Here is a 17,069-nt window from a genome sequence, read left to right on the forward strand (position 1 = left end):
CATATATATGAATATGAATATATAGTCACATTAATTAAGTACAATATCAACCGAAATGAAATTAGTCATAGATAGTCAATAGACAAATTAAATTTCTCCTTGAACAGAAGAAAAACATATGCCTTCCTTTTCTATCTTTTTTATTTTTTAATAGGCAAACTTTGGACAGGTAAGGGACTCTAACAGAATGCTTTCGTCCTTAGAACTCTCTCGTTAACAAATCAAAGAAAAATAAGGATGTTCGCATAATCGCAATTGATTAAAGTAAAGAATATGATGTTTTAAGGGCATAATGGTGAGAGATGCAAAAGATGAGGAAATTATATATTAAACCACGAGGAGTGGGATCCGTGGGGATCTTGGCCTTACAAATGCTGTTATGTAATCAGCTGGATTTTACACCTTTTACTTTCTGGCTATGCAAACTATCAATGTGATCCACCATCACATTATTATGGTTCATAGTGAGCCTCGAAGCTTGGGAATTTTGGGATTCAGTGTGAAATCAAGTTCAGATGCCTTCCAATTCAATATGAAAACACAAAATAAAAGTTCGAGTTCTTGACCATCACAAGATACATGATATACAAATCATATTCACCAACAGTGTTAGCGCTTTCTTTAAAAATTATTGTAGAGTCTACTAACAAGAGTAATGTATGTTTTTCTTTTGTTCCGTTCCTACTGTGCACCTGGAGAGGCTGCTGCAGTGAGATTACTGGGCACTCAGAGCTCAACGATTCATATGAATCATTTGAGCACTATAAGGACTTAACCAGCTCTGCAGCTGAACGGGCAGCAGCAGATGCACGCTCAGCAGAGGCAATGGCAGCTCGAGCTCTCTCCAGGATCTCAGATGATTGGGGCCTTGCCTCCCTTTTGATATCACTAACTGGTCCTGCATTATCATCATTAATTGATGGTTGAATCTCAGTAGTACCCGGTAGATGTGTGCTTAATGATTTTGGAGCATGAAGGTATTGAGGTTCTTGTTTAATATCTGTAGGTACAATAGAATGTGCCCCATTAGAAGGTGAAGAACTAAAAGAGCCTTGTTTTGCAGGAGCTTGAGAAGGTGCTGCTCCACCACTTCCGTGCTTTGATCCACCCTGCAGATAATGGCAAAAAAGGCCACAGATATATTAACCACAGTGAAAATAACATAAAAAAAGCTCCTAAGGATAGTGAAGGGATTGACATAGGGATCAGAAATACATATATAGGAAAGGCAGCAGAGGGAAGTGTAAGCAACAAACTGCTAATAAATAACTTGGCCAAAATTATTAGGAAAGTTCAGAAGATGTAAAGTTAAGTACATAAATCTCTATCGAAGTATCGAGGATGATTGCTTCTAGAAGTTAGTCAACTAAAATTTCCAAAGCCATATTCCATATTGGAGGCAGAAAGGATGGGATTTACAAATGACTACATTAAAGATAGTTTCTCATAAAAAGATGTTGCACCCTGAAATATAAAGAGTGTCTGGGACTGGTCATGATTCTGATAAACCAAATAATGTCAGAAGATTAAGCTACACTTAATCACATTGAAAACGGAATAGAAAAAATTTGGCAAAGGTACCAGCAGATCTTCATGCTTTCTACTGAACTCTGCCTCAGTGTTAGAAGAATCCCAATTCAGATTGTACTCTTGCGCAATTTCCTTCAATACCTTGAGCCTTGCCTCTGCAGAGGGAGCATGTACCGAAAGCTTTTCAATTATCTGCAGAAATCATATCAAGAGAATTGAAAAATGATATCAGTTTTGTACAATTATGATAGCATTTTCGTAGAGATTAACAATTTCATATGTAATAAAACCACTTAACAGTTCGGTTGACACCGGAATCAGGACGAAGCTCAGACACAGCTGAGATAAATTCCTTCCCATATTTTGCTGTAAACAAATTCTTGATCTGCAATAAATCTGGAACTTCTGAACATCTTGGAGCAGCAAATATTATGCTTGATATAGCTTCTCGTAATTCTGTTGGACACTCCCTGTCATAAGGACCAAAATGGTTAAGAAAATTGAGTGGCAGAAACAAACTAAATTGTCATATAAGCGTGCAGATATAACAGAATTCCAATATGCCTGCTGGTTAAAACAAACCACAACGTTCAAAGTGTTTCCAACTCCCATTGGTATTGTCCTGTGGAGAGCATTTTATAACATGATTTTTTTATAGACACCGAAGTATGTATTGAGTGTAATACACCTAGTACTTTACCAGCGATCAATGGATTTACCTCTGGCTTTCAATAATGGGAACACGTGCAAGGACAAATTCACAGAACAGCTCCAATATCTCATACGCAGCCCATATGTTTTGCTCTCGTATAACATGCTCCACCTAATCAAATTATGAAAGTTCACCAAAACTAAACTATCTGTAATAATCCAAACACAAAGAAATAGTTCCAATCAAATAGACATAGATATGGACTCAGTAAAATTTTGAAAGTTGTACCCGAATTCGAGCTATTGCTTCTTGGCCGGCCTGCAAAAATTGTGCAATCTCCTTGCGCATATGTTTGAGCTGCACACCTCTCTTGTTCTGCAGCAATTTGATGCGCGAAATCGCCAAGTTCAAACATGTTTTGCTACAAAATAGCACATCAAAATTAAGACTTACACCCACTCAAATTTACAAGAGCAATGCATAAAATTAAAAATTGGACTCCTATTCTCAAAATTTGATAATCGCACTCGGCTGAGGTAAGGAACAACCAATTTACTAAAAGATAATGAATATTTAGCGCCAAGAGTTCACCTCCAACAGCAGAAATTATCCAAAATTATAGATCAAAAATGCACAAGGCGATCAAAATATGGCCACAAATATTTTGGTGAAAGAAACCCATATGCTGAAATGCATTAATGGGTACTTGGCATCTCGCAGAACCAAGAATTCGACAAATAAAACTTGCCAATTAAACTAAAATTTCACACAACAAAAAATAAACTGAATAATGGGTTCAAAGTATAAGTTGACCGACTCAAATTATGAGAAATTAAATCATAATTAGCAAAGCAAAAGGAAGCCCAGTTAATTAATTTGAAAAATAGAAAGAAACGCATAAAGGGATGGGATTTAGAGGCCAAGGAGAATGTGTATGACTGACCATTTTGTGCCCAAAACGCCTCTGTTGAAGAGCTGGTTTAAGAGAGACATGGAAGCCTATATGAAATTATGAACACGATCGATGAGCCTCTTGCAGACAAGATGATCTTGATCGCTTAACAAAATCAAAAGCTTTTTAAGGCTACGTTTTTCAGTTTGTTGAGGACGATCGCGGAAAATGAAAATCAACTACTTCTCTTAAACGTCAATGGACTCTTCATGGTCAAGTGCTGTTTGGCTAAGCCTTTGCTGTGAAAAACAAGTTTTCGATATTCATGTAATTAACTTTCGGAAATTTCAGTGTCTCAGTGCTTGTTTCTTGTTTTAACCACTTTTTACTTTTACAGTTTTACTAGATAAAAGCTCTAAATCTTAAATCATGTGGGACAAAAAAACAAAGTGATACGGTCCATGTAATTTTAAGGAAAATACTTTAATTTGTGACATTGATAATACAGCACAAATAGAATGTGACATTGATAATACAGCACAAATAGAATGCCAAATTCTAGGGCCAAATTCTAGGTCCAAATTTAAAATACAGTAGACTCTCATAATATATAATTTTAGAAGAACCTGGCCAAATAAAAAATTTGAAGAACTAATTTGTTTGCAAAAATATATTTTATAAAAAATATATTTGGCACTTAATAATTTCATTTTATATAAAAAAATTTAATTAAGACATTAGAATCAACTTTAGTAGTAAGGTAAGGATGAGTGGAGTAATAAATTAGAATTATGATAGATTCAAAATTCGTTATTGAAGAGCATTATGTACAGAATAATATTTCTCTCCTTTCGGACAAAAAAAATTTCCTTACTAAATAGTCCAATTTGTGATTTTGTTTTTGTGTGAATGGGGCCCAAAAGGCCCAACAATGTTTTTAATTTGGGGGGCTATTCAGACCACCCAAAAGGCCAAAACCACTAAGTTGACCACCTTTCATTTTTTATCCATTTTTTCTTATTTTGCCCATGTATTAAAAAAAAACACATTTTGCCAATTTTGGCCGGTCACCTATCCCCACCGCCGGCGCAACCCCACCGTCGGCGCGACCCACCCCGATCTCCCTTCTCTCTCTCTGCCTCCCTCCCTCATCGGACCACCATGGGTGGCCGGCGCAACCCTACCCCTCCCAGCTGCCGACGCGACCCCACCCCTCCCATCGCTGGTCGACCCTACCCCTCCCCCTCCCCATCGCCGGCGCGACCCACCCACCCTCGATCTCCCTTCTCGCTCTCTCTCTCTCTCCCTCTCTCCTTCACCGGACCACTATGGATGGCCAGCGCGACCCCCGATCTAGAGGTCTATGGGGTCGCGCCGGCCACCCATGGTGGTCCGGTGAGGGAGGGAGGCAGAGAAAGGGGAGAGAGAAGGAAGAAGGCAGAGAGAAGGGAGATCGGGGGTGGGTGGGTCGCGCCGGCGATGGGGAGGGGTAGGGTCGACCAGCGATGAGAGGGGTGGGGTCGTGCTGGCGGTGGGGAGGGAGTGGGATTGCGCCGGCGGTGGGGAGGGGTGGCCACCAAAATTGGAGAAATGAGTTTTTTTTTTAATGCAAGGGCAAAATAGAAAAAAATGGGCAAAAAATTAAGAAGGTGATCAACTGAATGGTTTTAGGTGGTCTGAATAGGCCCCTCCTTTTGATTTTTATCAATAGCTTCCAATACTTCAATTTTTTTTTTTTTATGTCATTTCTACAGCAGTTCGTTAGGGCTAGGCGGGTAAATGGGAATTCAGTATTGTAAGACAAGAATTCACTGGTGCTGATTATTCTACTGCAAGTCTTTAATGACCGTCAAATTCAGAATGCTTGGCACCTTCAATGGACTGCACAAAAATTTGAATGTGAACTACATTGAATGAAGGATTTGCCACATCTCAAGAGGAAATAAAGAAAGGATTTTCCATGCATAGAAGAGAACAATGAATACAGCGAAAGAACACGCAATCATGTATTATTTAAACTTGGATAATTTATATGAATCTAGTTTCTCGACTAGAAAAAATGAAAAACAATTGATGAAATGGTATTTTCACAGATTAGACGAGAACACCTACGTAAGGGAACACCGGGAATCAAGCCAATTGATAATATCATCAAGGGCTGAAAAAATTCTGTCATCAGGTTCTCCTTCAAGAATGCAGTGATAACCTTCCGGGTAGAGTTTTAGGGTCTTATCCTTGCTAGAGGCCTTTTCATAAAGAAACTGGCTGACTAGGGGATCAGTCACCCTATCTGCAGCTCCATGAAGAATTAGCAGCGGAGATGAAACCTGACATTTCTCCAATTTGGTTAATCCATGATACAACATAACATTGAATGTAGGCCTCAAGCATACAAGAGCTACAATATTCTGTCCGGAGACACAAAATGAAACTGACCTTCTCCACTTGCATCTCAATATCCTTGGTAGCATTTAGCATTTCCACAGCAGTCTTCAATCTGACGTTGTCATTGTAACATGTCACATTGTAGACAGCCTGGTAAGGGATGAGCAAAGCATTTACTCAATTATCTCCATTGAATACTTATATCCTTCAAAAGGAGATAAGAGAACTTGTAGGCTAGATATGAATTATCATTGACAGAAATTTCTTGTAAGAAATCTGGGGTCTTAGTAGCTTTCTTTCCTTAAATCATTGAACAGATATGTAAACATTGTTTAGAGGAAAACTTATAACTCACTACATTGCTAATGAGAAAGATCTATCAAAACATAGCCATCTCTATCAGATTTTCATACAAGTACATTCACATGGGTAGAGAAAATGAAATACAAACCATTTCCCTTTTTCTCAGGTCTCTGAAGGCTAGCTCAGCTAAATCTTTCTGTGGTACAAGCTTTGCTTTCGGCACAACTTTTGATAAGCAAGTTAATATCTTCAGAGCTGCTGCTGGAGGTGTTACATCCTCTGCAATCTTTCAGCAACTCAAGGTCAGATAAATTTTATAATGCCAAGTACATTTGGTCAAGACACAAAATTAGGTCTAGCAACTTCTGTAATCAACTTATTAAGAAAGTCTGCACACAAGAAATCAACACCATCTTCTGCGAGACTTTTGGAAGGGAACAGAGGAGCTAATATTGCACTCATCCTGTTAAACAATTATTAGGATCTCTGTTGTTTGGACTATTTAACATACGTGTGTTTATGAGTGTAAACAAAAGTTATATTCAGAGTCTTGTTGAAACAATGGCTGCTTTCTTCTCACAATTGCAATATATTTCATCTTTTCCTATCAAGTTGATTGTGTAAGACGGGGGAAAACTTCCTTTGAATGAAGACTGTCAATGGTAGAGGCATCCTGAGACATGGCCTCTAATTTTTTTCACTACAATTAACATACAGGTCCTTCATTCATGAAGACTGTCCATGCCTGCAGGCTCCATTTCATGCAAATTGCTAATGAGGCCTCCAGTAAATGTTTAGTTGATGAATAAAGATTCCTTAGAAGGATACAATCCTAACATTCACACTCACTTTCCTTAAACTCTCAAACACACTGTTAAAAAGCAATGAGGAAAACACTCAAACACATGATATTACAGAAGTTATTAATAATAATAGGAAACTGAATTTGAAATGAATAAATCTTAAATCTGGTTCCATTCATGTGTTTATAAAGAGCAACGATGGGCTTACCTTACACATTGGGGCCACAAGAACTACTCCATCCCATGCATATGGTTCCTTTAAGTGGACTTTGAGAGTAACTGCTCCACCCATGGACTGCCCCAATATAAAATGGGGCAACCCTTTCAACTCTGGTCTCCCTGTCAAACACAATTTTGAAAATAGTTAGTTAATTAATCAAATATCCTGGAAATGTTTATTTTTGGTCAAAACTACCACATTTTTTTTTATTAGGCCTTTTGTTTAGTTGAGTTTATCAAATTTAATCCCCCAAAACAAGTTATCATAATCCTCTTAATATCCCTGCTATGGCTGGCAGTGCCCAGAAGCCTTTCAATACGGAGGCAACATCTTTTTTGTGAAGAAAGCTTAACAATCTAATTAGGCAATGTAGCAATATCTAATAATAAAGATGTGAAGATTAAGGTCAGAGCGCCATACCTTTAATCTTTGTGTATTGTTCAATAACATCACCAGCTAATTCATCAAAGCTTGGGATGTAACCATGCAACCCTTCAGAAAGACCAAAACCTGGGTAATCCATGGCATATACAGCGTACCCAGAAGCAGCAATTCGCTTGGCAATACCTGAAAATCAAAACTTGATGGATATCATGTGTACAGTGCACTAAACCTTGTACAAAACTTGATGGCTCAACACTGAATACTACACATTACTTAAATGGAATATTTGGAATAACATAAGGACAAACCTTCAAAGAAGAAAACGCAAGTATCACCATACCCATGGCAAAAACACAAAACACCTTTAATTGGAACACCTTGTTTTGGCTTCCAGCTTTTACAGAAAATCTCCAACCCCCTTGAATTCCTTTCGTACCACTACAAACCCAATAACAGTAAATATTAAATAATACTAGAGATACAGTATTATTAACCATCCATACTTGCATTTTGCGACTTTTCAGCAAAAGTAAGTAAATTGTAAAAGCTACAATTAACACTGACCTCTTCTGTTCTGATCCCAGTAGGAGCCAACTACCCACCATCAATCCATTACAATCCAAAAACAAGAAGAACAAATAAAAGTATTAATCACTCATATCATAATAATCAAATGGTAGTAAGTAAATGCTAAGATGATGTCATGATGATGATGATGATCATCCTCATCAAATTAAGCAAACCAACCTTGAACAAGCAATGATCAAGCTGTTGCTGCAGCTCAACGAAAGCGGATCGAACCCTTCTGCGAGCGGGCGCAAAGTCAAGGTTCTGAGAAGCTATCAAATTCAACTCCTCGCTTACACCTTCAATGGGTGCCCTTTTCTTAGCTGCTACGATTAGGTGAGTTCTTCTTCTGGGGACTGAAAATGTGGGCTTCTTCTGATCAAGATGGTTAATTTGGGTTTGGAATTGTTGAGGCAAGAAAGGAAGCTCAAGGGGTTGGAATCTCACAGCCGGAGAAAGGGCCATTAGAGTTCAGTGAGGAAAACGTCAAACACAGACAACGCACTCAAATGAGTCAACAACAGACTAATTCGATTCTACTTCTGTTTTCGTCCATCCAAAGTGCACGTCGCTATTCCTAGGGATGCACATGGAGCATGTGCTCAATTTCATATCAGTTGTTTTTTATTATTCCATTAAATTACAACAACTGTTCGACTTTTACCCTTTTGAAATATTGCTTTTCTTTTGTTGATAAAGAAACCAAAAACTGAACAGGGTTGTGGACCATTGCATCTTCAGAATTGTAACCCTCCCATGGCATATAAGCTACTAATACGTTTTTTCCCAAAGCGAGTTCGCCGCCAACCGTAGCAGCCCCATCCGCTAAAATTTGTCCCTTTTTAATACATTTACCTCGCTGAACCTGAGGTTTTTGGTGCATACAAGTATTTTTGTTGGAACGTTGATATATAACCAATGGAATGTTTAGAGTATCTCCATTGCCCGATAAAACGATCTTGTGAGTATCGGTATAAATGATCTTTCCCTCACGTTCGGCTATAGCAGGAACCCCGGAATCTAAAGCCACTTGGCGTTCCAACCCAGTTCCAACAATGCACTTTTCAGACCGAGAGAGCGGAACTGCTTGACGCTGCATATTAGAACTCATTAAAGCCCGATTCGCGTCATTATGCTCGATAAAAGGAATTAGGGAAGCTCCAATAGAAAAATATTGGAAGGGAAAAATACTTCGAAGATGAACCTGTTCCCATTCAATAGTCAGGAATTCTTGACGGTATCGAGCTGGAACAACCTGTTCTTCCTGAATACCTCGATTCAACGCCAAAGAATTTCCTGCCGCTACCATATAGTATTCATCTTTACTTGGTGATAAATAAAGCATCTGTCCCTTTTTTGATCTCTCAGAAATTTCATAAAACGGACTTTCTAGAGACCCCCAATAACCAATCTTCGCATGAATTGCTAAGGATCCATAAGTCCAACATTGATTCCTTCAGACGTGTCAATGGGGCAAATGCGTCCATAGTGACTAGGATGGATATCTCGTATCCGAAAACTTGCAGTTCGCCCTGTCAATCCTTCGGGGCCCAGATAACTCGACTTTCTCCCATGAACTATTTGTGTCAATGGATTAGTTCGATCCAAAACTTGAGATAATGGGTGTAATCCGAAAAAAGATTCATAAGTGGTTGTTAATGGAGTTGAAGTTACCAAATTCTGAGGGATCGGTATCAATTTATGCTTAATTGCTCCGCATATAGTTTCTCTAACCATATTTTCTAAACGAACCAGAGCCAATCCTAATTGATCTTGTAAGAGATCCGCTACAGAACGAATACGTTTATTTTTCAAATGATTCATATCGTCAAGTGTACCCATTCCAAATTTCATTCCAATCAAATGATCCGCAGCTGCCAATATATCTCGCGGTAACAAAAATGTATTGTTCTGAGGTATATCAAGATTCAGTCTTCGGTTCATATTTCGTCGACCAATCCTTCCTAATTCACATCTTTGTTGAAAGAATTTCTTTTGTAATTCCTTACATAAGGATTCAGAAACTACCGGATCTCCCCCTACACAAGCAAATTGTTGATAAAACTCCAAAATGGCATTTTCTTTTGACCCAATTTTTTTTTTCTCCTTATCATTCAGGAAAGACAAGAAAATTTCAGGGTTAAGGGAACATGAATATTCAAGCACTGGAATTTTATCAACATGTTAAAAGGAAAATGTGAAGGGAAGCTGCAAAATAGTGCCAGCATAAATACTCCATTTCTCCTTCTCAAAAAAGAAAAGAAAAAAAGAAATTACATTTCTCATTAAATGGGAATCACTAAGTTGAATGAGACCAAAAATGGACAGTAAATTTTAATTGGGGGAGCACCGGGAATCAAGCCATGTTACAATGTCATTAAGAACACTGAAAATTCTGTCATCAGGTTCTCCTTGAAGAATGCAGTGATAACCATCTTGATAGAGCTTCAAAGTTTTATCCTTGCTAGACGCCTTTTCATAAAGTAACTGGCTTACTAAAGGATCTGTCACCTTATCTGCTGCTCCATGAAGAATTAGCAATGGGGCTGAAACCTGCAAATCTCCACAAACTGGTTATATGAAATGGATTGATTTGCTTCACTCAGCACATGCATTACAACAAAAGAAAAAAGGCACAAAGCACAATTAGTGGCAATTGACCTTATCCAACTGTGTTTCAATATCACTAGTGGCCTTGAGAAGTTCCACAGCTGTTCTTGATCGCATTTGGTCTTTATAAGAAATCACATTGTAACCAGCCTAAAGAAAAAGATTAGCATCACAATTTGAGTATTATTTGTTGTTAGCATACAGAAAATGTAGCACCAAAGCGTTGCATCCTAGGGCATCATACAAGTCCAATATTTAAGTTGAGAAGTGCACAAAGGACTAACCGTTTTTCTCTTGCTCGGATCTCTGTAGCTTAGCTCAGCTATATCTTTCTGCGGGAAGAGTTTGGCCTGAGGCAAAATTTCAGACATAAGGGCTAATAGCTTCAGAACTATTGCTGGAGGCATCACATCATCTGCAATCTTGGCAACTCAAAGTCACACAAAATTATCTCAGTTGGTGGAAATTAAAGAAGTCCGAGATTGAAATTGAAATAAAAGCAGCAAAGGAAACCAACATTCACAGCCGGCAATTGACACATAAATAGAGAGGGAGAGGAAACATCAAGTTTCTCATTTCATTAGAGGAGGAGCTTACCTTACACATTGGAGGTACAAGGATTACTCCATCCCATTTATTTGGTTCCTTTAGATGAATCTTGAGACTCACGGCTCCACCCATGGACTCTCCCATTATAAAGAAAGGCAAGCCTCTCACTTGAGGTCTTCCTGAGTTGTAATACAAAGCAATTGGAAAACAGCAAGCAAGCCCATATTTTAAGAGTTGCAGTACAATTGTTAACAGCAATTACGAAGAATGCCACTAGGGACTAGGGAGACTAGGCAATTTCACACCTTTGATATTAGTAAATTGTTCAACAACGTCATCAACTAATTCATCAAAGTTTGGGATGTAACCATGCAATCCTTCAGATAGACCAAAACCTGGATAGTCCACGGCATATGTAGCATACCCAGATGCAGCAATTCGCTTGGCAATGCCTGAAAACCAAATTTGACAGATACCATGGGTAACCCCTTTAAGTTTTGGCAAATACAGGGGCACAAACTGCTCAAATTTCTTTTACAAAAGAAAAGGAAAAGCCAAAAATCCCCAACCTTCAAAGAAGAATGTGCAAGTACTGCCGTACCCATGGCAAAAACACAAAGCACCTTTGATTCGATCACCTGGTTTTGGCAACCAGCTTTTGCAGAAAATTTCCATACCCCTTGAATTTCTTGCGTACCACTATAAAACCCAAGTCGAGTTCTAAAAGGACAGAAATTACATCAATGAAATTAAGCAAATCAAGTTGTTTCTTTCTACCTCCTCTGTTCTGATGCCAGCATGATCCATCTAAAATTTCAGGGGAAAAAACAAAGGAACAACGCATTATGAGTCACTAATATCATGATTCATGACATTGAAACTTGAATTGCTTTAAGTGTTACAACCATCATTATCATATATAATCGAATCCAACGAACCTTGAACAAGCAATGGTCAAGCTGTCGATGCACGTCAATGAATGCCGTCCGAGCTCGTCTCCGAGCAGGCTCATGGTCCAGGTTTTGCGAAGCGATGGCGTTCATCTCTTGGCTTAAACCTTCTATCGGCAACCATCTTTTTGCCGTGATCCTGAACTGAGTTTTTGGGATTGGAAAATTTGGTTGCAGAAAAATGGGTATGTGCTGTTTTTGTGGATATTTGATTGGAAAGCTAGATATCCGGTGAAACAGAGAGGGCTCTGGTTGTCGGAAATTCAGGGTAGGAGAAACGTCCATGGCTGACTTGTAATTGCAGTTTAGTTCTTGAAGAGTTAAAAATCATAGCTCTAGCTTTATTATTATTTTTTTTTTTGGGCAAAAGCTCTAGCTTAGTAGCTTTAGTTAAACAAAACAACACAACACGTACCACGTGCAGTGCACTATTGTGCAGCCAATGCTAAAATAGAGTAATTTCATATAATGTTTATTAGATCAAGCCCAATGGTTGTTGCGACTTGAAAGTTGGGCCCAATGGTGGTAATTATTTAAATTATAAAATAACACTTTTTGCAACTTTTGAGTTGGACTTGGAAGTTGGGCTGAAAGCATGGGTTCAAATGTTCAATTGCCCAGTTGCAATACCCTTGCTAAGTGCTAAATGTTGATGTTTACTACTTCCTCTTACATGTTAAAATGTATAGATTTAATTATATAAAAAATTAAATCATGGTAAATATTTCAATGAGAACTTTAAAATTAGATTACTATTGAATATATTTCAATAATTCTGTTTTAATCTTAAAATTAGAATTTTGGTAGTTATCTTTCATTCTATAAATTTTATTTCCTCTTAATTTTTCCCTTCATGTTTTGTACGTGCGGACGCTAACGTAGAGACGTTGATGTGGTAACTATCTCAGTCTTCTTTTTCCTCTCGTGGTTCAACAAGCTGAACTTTCAATTTCAACTTGCATTTGTTCCCCTGCGTACATTGGGGCTGGTCTTAATCAACAACTGTTGTGACAAATAGTTTGGGGAGTTTCTTTCATAAAGAGAAGGCTAGCTATTTGTTGCTAGACTAAATAGTCATTATTTGAAAAATTTTATGATAGGTTAATTAACTTCAAATGACTTTCTTTCAGTTAGCTGATTATAATTATATATAATTAATTTTAAGAAAAACAGTGTAGGGTGGACTATGTGAAACTCCATTGATAATCTTCCTATATACTCTAAATTTCCACATCAGATTAACACTCGTAAATTTTGTGCTTTATCAAGGCACATAAACTTTTTGCTATGTTTTTACTCAAATGTTAATGATTCAGATGCATGATCAAAGGAGTCTGTATTAAACTTTTTTACAGTACTAGGGTAGGAATATGATACATTAATGCCCGCATTAACTTTTTTCGTTTTTGGCAATGGGATTGCCCACATTAACCTTAATTATATATATGAATTACAAAGAAAGCTTGTATAAATTAATTAACTGTAGCAAATGGGGTTGTAGAGATTGCCCTTCTGTACTTCGGTTTGATTCCCCTCCACCCTAAATCTTAAAAAAAAAAAACTGTAGCTAGCAAATCTTGCTTAAAAAATTAACTAACTTGTCAGCTTCTATACCTTCAGCTTTAATTTAATGAGATGCGTAAAGGCCCTAGCAATTAATATGCCACAGATCGAGTTGATTGGTGGGAGCTAGGACCCTTCTACTGACCATTCTGACACGATCGATCGATTATCATTCATCCAGAAATTAATGAACAGGTTGTGGCTTCCTAACGATGTTTATATTCATGAATGCATGCAGGTAGCATTTAGTGAGTACAAGCTGCTTCCTGACATGTATTTGGTTATGGAGTTTTCTGGATTCGGAATTTGTTGTGGCGTCCTGGATAGACACAACATGTTACTTATATAATTAATGCTGATCTACTGTACATGTGTGCAAATAACATGCTTGTTACGTACTACTAATTAAACTAGACTAGAACAGACACACAACAGTTGATTAGAAAACTGGTGAACCACAATCCTTCATGCAATATTAACTTTTTAATTACTTCATAAATAATTAAACCCAACCATGCACCAGATATATATATATATATATATATATATGCGCCTCCACTATTAGTTGCATTCATTTTATTTTATCATGGAAAACGATAACATATATCTCACAAAAAATAAAAATAAAAACACGTACCATAACATACATAATTAAGTTTGTTAACCCCTGAGAAACCACACCGCACCACAATTATAATATTGTTCCAAAGTCGTCCAAGCATATACCCCTAACCTCAAACGAGCCAAACCCCATGTTGCGGTGGAGTGCAGCTAATAGTTGAGTAGTAGGAGGACTAGTACGAGTACTAGTACTGGTAGTGCAATAATATTCATTGCCAAGTTGGCCTAAAACTTGATTGAAATCAAGCGATCCGGTGGTAGTCTCTGCGTTATCCACCATGCTTGATATGGATGCTGCACAGATTAATGTTGCAGGCCCAAATGAGACAGGATCTTGGGTGACGTTGGTGGCACCACCAACACCGCCACCATCTTCGCCGCCTGGAGCAGCAGCAGCTGCTATTGACTTTGACAACAACACGCTTTCCCAGGCTGTTGGTATGTCATAGTACCATTGTGGAGGAGGCACAGCTGCTGCCGACTCATGATGATCATGATCAGGCTTACAGTAGTACAAGTACTCTAACTCTAATGATGAGTCTGACGCAGGAGGAGGAATAGTAATATCATCATGTCGGCGTGTTAATTTGGAGTAGTTTCTCGAAAAGCTAGCTTCTGCTTGAAGTCTAGTACTTTCCCACTGAGCTATGTGGGTGAGGTTTGACAAATACTTTGGATCACCGCCACCAGCGGAGGCAAGCACATTGGCTGTAGCCTTGGGCTTGTGGGTGACAGGGTCAAGGCCTATCATGGCAAGCCGTTTCTTGAGGTTCGTGTTCCAGTAATTCTTTATCTCATTGTCTGTTCTCTTTGGCAACTGCGCGGCTATAGCCGACCACCTACAGTCACACAGAGACATGCATATATATATATACCATTGACATTAACACAATTCTCAAAACTAGCTAGCTAGTTTAAGACCGATATATACTTAATTAATATTAATTACCTGTTGCCTAGAAGTGCATGAAGTCGAATGATGGTTTGGTCCTCGTGCAAACTGAAATTTCCCCTCTTAATATCGGGTCGTAGGTAGTTTATCCATCTTAGTCTGCAGCTCTTGCCGCATCTTTGAAGACCTGTAAGTATAAATAACACACCAAGTTCCACAAACACAAGACTAGATTGAAAACTGTGAAAGAAGAGTAGCTATATAATTAAATTAACTAGCTCGCAAGAAGTAAGTTGACCAGCTTTCTGGGGCAAGGAATGCCAGTTTCCGTGGCCATGTTGTTGAATGAAGGCCAAGAGCTTTTGGTCCTCTTCAGGAGTCCACGAACCTCTCCTCCTTATCCTCGACGACGCGGCGCTGCTGCAACTAGACTTTCTCATGGGATCTCTTGATCGATGTTGTAATTGAAAAGGATAGATGGAACAATGAGTGTCCGATTTGAAAAGACTCAAAGTGCTAAAGTCCAAGGAGAAGCTAGCTAGATGAACAAATATTGATCGACCATAGTACGTACCAGACTAGGAACCCTTGTCTCTTTCGCTTTGTGTAAGTTGGATTGAGAATTCGGCCGCTACCAAAGCACTTGATTATATATATATGGCAAAGTCGGGACAAAGCACTTGATTATATTTAGATTTAATATTCAGGACATATTTGTATTTTGTTCATCCAAAAAATAATAAACAAGGTTTACATATTTGTGCGCGTGATGGTGTGAGAAAAGGGTAGTTATTAATTAGGCCAAAGTGCATTTTTGGTCCTTGTATTTTAACAAAAATTCAACTTTGGTCATGTTTTTTCAATTTTAAAAATTTCAGTTCAGTACTTTTATTAAGTTTGCAATTTGGTCCAAATTATTAATTAAGTTTAAATTGTTGACTAAAATATGACGTAATAGGAATATTTTAGACATTTTAAATAACCTATGAGTGAAACTCTTTTAAACGAGTGATGTTGCCTAATCACATTTGGACACATGCATGTCTTTTTTTTCTTAATTATATTTTATTTAAATTGTTTTTTAGATCGTATTAATCATGAAATGTGTAAAATATTCATTCATATGCACTGTCACATCACATTTACATCTAAAAAATAAACAGAGTTTACAGTTTGAACTTAATTATAAACGTAATGAAAGTACATACAGAAGTAAAATTGCCAAAATTAAAAAAATAGGAACCAAAGTAGAAATTTCGTTAAAATTCAGGGACTAAAAATGTACTTTGGCCTATTAATTATATATAAACCATACCGTCATACTTGCTATTTCGATTCTCACGTTTTTAGGCAGAAAGGAGTAACTAGTAAGCAGTTGTATAAAAATTTTCACCTTCTCAATCTCCATATGCATGTATGGAGAAGCAAATCAATTTTCATCTCTGTCAATAAGGATGATAGATTATCAATTCACATAGTAAATTCTACTTTTGAGAAGAAAAAAATGTGGGAAACTTAGGGCTTGTTTGGTATTCTATTCAAAAAATTTTATTTTTTTTTTTTCAAAACCAAAAAAATAAGTTTTAGTAAAGAAAATGTGTTTGGTAGACCATTTTCAAAAACAGTTTTTAGAAAAAAAATTAAAAAACATGCCTCTTTTTAAAAATGATAAAACATCATAAATCTCAATTTTTTTTTACATTTTCTTCTTTCTTAGTTATCATCATTTTTTAAATTTAAAAATTGTTTTCAAATTTCATACCAAACAAGTTTTCAAATTTTAAAAATTGATTTTGAAAACTCATATTTAAAAAAAAATCTTAATTTTTGAAAAAAAAAAAAAAAAAATTTGAGTAGGATACCAAACAGGCCCTTAGAGTTGATTTCTGCTATTCAATTGTAGTTTTTTCATTTTGAGGAGATGATAAGAGAAAATAATCATGGTTATGTCTAATTAGTAATTACCATTGGCCGGGGTTACATTACTGAGTCTATTGTTGCTGAATTGACATCACGTACATAATTAAGCTGTTTGAAGATGTTGCTGGGCTTCGTTACTGAAAAAAAAAAAATTCAGTTTTACAGTTTATGCAGAAAAATTAATTGAGAAGAAATTTTCAAGATTTAGGTTTAACTTTTAATAGGCAA

The 17,069-nt window shown here is 37.3% G+C and overlaps 4 protein-coding genes across 7 annotated transcripts; all 4 read right to left on the reverse strand.

The window, feature by feature from the left end:
* Positions 1 to 500: 500 nt before the first annotated feature.
* On the reverse strand, positions 501 to 3,386 carry LOC147295453 (Regulator of Vps4 activity in the MVB pathway protein). Its single transcript, XM_086233953.1, has 6 exons — positions 3,126 to 3,386; positions 2,471 to 2,603; positions 2,250 to 2,353; positions 1,829 to 2,000; positions 1,582 to 1,722; positions 501 to 1,109 (listed from the first exon to the last, which is right to left on the reverse strand). Exons 1-6 carry the CDS (start codon positions 3,173 to 3,175, stop codon positions 762 to 764), a joined length of 948 nt encoding a protein of 315 aa, XP_086090079.1. The 5' UTR covers positions 3,176 to 3,386; the 3' UTR covers positions 501 to 761.
* Positions 3,387 to 4,779: 1,393 nt separating this feature from the next.
* LOC147295454 (caffeoylshikimate esterase-like) lies at positions 4,780 to 8,300 on the reverse strand. 3 transcript variants are annotated; one of them, XM_086233948.1, is made up of 9 exons: positions 7,917 to 8,296; positions 7,734 to 7,763; positions 7,478 to 7,607; positions 7,206 to 7,352; positions 6,774 to 6,904; positions 5,911 to 6,048; positions 5,511 to 5,609; positions 5,187 to 5,401; positions 4,780 to 4,955 (listed from the first exon to the last, which is right to left on the reverse strand). In XM_086233948.1, exons 1-9 carry the CDS (start codon positions 8,199 to 8,201, stop codon positions 4,901 to 4,903), a joined length of 1,230 nt encoding a protein of 409 aa, XP_086090074.1. In that variant the 5' UTR covers positions 8,202 to 8,296; the 3' UTR covers positions 4,780 to 4,900. The 3 variants fall into 3 exon arrangements, with proteins under 3 accessions (XP_086090074.1, XP_086090075.1, XP_086090073.1); XM_086233949.1 differs by lacking the exon at positions 5,911 to 6,048 and having other exon boundaries at positions 7,917 to 8,300; XM_086233947.1 differs by lacking the exon at positions 4,780 to 4,955 and having other exon boundaries at positions 5,068 to 5,401; positions 7,917 to 8,216.
* Positions 8,301 to 9,957: 1,657 nt separating this feature from the next.
* Positions 9,958 to 12,178, reverse strand: LOC147295455 (caffeoylshikimate esterase-like). Of its 2 annotated transcripts, none has more exons than XM_086233951.1 (8): positions 11,834 to 12,178; positions 11,673 to 11,702; positions 11,465 to 11,594; positions 11,201 to 11,347; positions 10,944 to 11,074; positions 10,631 to 10,696; positions 10,398 to 10,496; positions 9,958 to 10,289 (listed from the first exon to the last, which is right to left on the reverse strand). In XM_086233951.1, exons 1-8 carry the CDS (start codon positions 12,128 to 12,130, stop codon positions 10,071 to 10,073), a joined length of 1,119 nt encoding a protein of 372 aa, XP_086090077.1. In that variant the 5' UTR covers positions 12,131 to 12,178; the 3' UTR covers positions 9,958 to 10,070. The 2 variants fall into 2 exon arrangements, with proteins under 2 accessions (XP_086090077.1, XP_086090076.1); XM_086233950.1 differs by having other exon boundaries at positions 10,631 to 10,768.
* A 1,921-nt stretch (positions 12,179 to 14,099) lies between these two features.
* LOC147295456 (transcription factor MYB106-like) lies at positions 14,100 to 15,361 on the reverse strand. Its single transcript, XM_086231264.1, has 4 exons — positions 15,220 to 15,361; positions 14,979 to 15,108; positions 14,609 to 14,868; positions 14,100 to 14,503 (listed from the first exon to the last, which is right to left on the reverse strand). Exons 1-4 carry the CDS (start codon positions 15,359 to 15,361, stop codon positions 14,100 to 14,102), a joined length of 936 nt encoding a protein of 311 aa, XP_086087390.1.
* Positions 15,362 to 17,069: the final 1,708 nt, after the last annotated feature.

Source organism: Dryas octopetala, chromosome 2 (genome assembly GCF_963921425.1).
Source record: "Dryas octopetala chromosome 2, drDryOcto1.1, whole genome shotgun sequence".
In the NCBI taxonomy this organism is placed as follows: domain Eukaryota; kingdom Viridiplantae; phylum Streptophyta; class Magnoliopsida; order Rosales; family Rosaceae; genus Dryas; species Dryas octopetala.

What these genes read in the sequence shown, in the direction of transcription:
- LOC147295456 (XM_086231264.1), bottom strand. Translation starts at nt 15,361, where the DNA reads ATGAGAAAGTCTAGTTGCAGCAGCGCCGCGTCGTCGAGGATAAGGAGG. An exon ending in CATGCACTTCTAGGCAACAG is followed by an intron (nt 14,869 to 14,978) that starts GTAATTAATATT and finishes GTGTGACTGTAG; the next exon opens with GTGGTCGGCTATAGCCGCGC. An exon ending in AAACTACTCCAAATTAACAC is followed by an intron (nt 14,504 to 14,608) that starts GCCGACATGATG and finishes ATGAGTCGGCAG; the next exon opens with CAGCTGTGCCTCCTCCACAA.
- LOC147295453 (XM_086233953.1), bottom strand. Translation starts at nt 3,175, where the DNA reads ATGTCTCTCTTAAACCAGCTCTTCAACAGAGGCGTTTTGGGCACAAAA. An exon ending in AAGCAATAGCTCGAATTCGG is followed by an intron (nt 2,354 to 2,470) that starts GTACAACTTTCA and finishes TAATTTGATTAG; the next exon opens with GTGGAGCATGTTATACGAGA. An exon ending in GAAAGCATGAAGATCTGCTG is followed by an intron (nt 1,110 to 1,581) that starts GTACCTTTGCCA and finishes CATTATCTGCAG; the next exon opens with GGTGGATCAAAGCACGGAAG.
- LOC147295455 (XM_086233950.1), bottom strand. Translation starts at nt 12,130, where the DNA reads ATGGACGTTTCTCCTACCCTGAATTTCCGACAACCAGAGCCCTCTCTG. An exon ending in TTGACCATTGCTTGTTCAAG is followed by an intron (nt 11,703 to 11,833) that starts GTTCGTTGGATT and finishes CTGAAATTTTAG; the next exon opens with ATGGATCATGCTGGCATCAG. An exon ending in ATCCGAGCAAGAGAAAAACG is followed by an intron (nt 10,497 to 10,630) that starts GTTAGTCCTTTG and finishes CTTTTTCTTTAG; the next exon opens with GCTGGTTACAATGTGATTTC.
- LOC147295454 (XM_086233948.1), bottom strand. Translation starts at nt 8,201, where the DNA reads ATGGCCCTTTCTCCGGCTGTGAGATTCCAACCCCTTGAGCTTCCTTTC. An exon ending in CTGGGATCAGAACAGAAGAG is followed by an intron (nt 7,608 to 7,733) that starts GTCAGTGTTAAT and finishes TTGGGTTTGTAG; the next exon opens with TGGTACGAAAGGAATTCAAG. An exon ending in GATTCCCGGTGTTCCCTTAC is followed by an intron (nt 4,956 to 5,186) that starts GTAGGTGTTCTC and finishes ATTTTTGTGCAG; the next exon opens with TCCATTGAAGGTGCCAAGCA.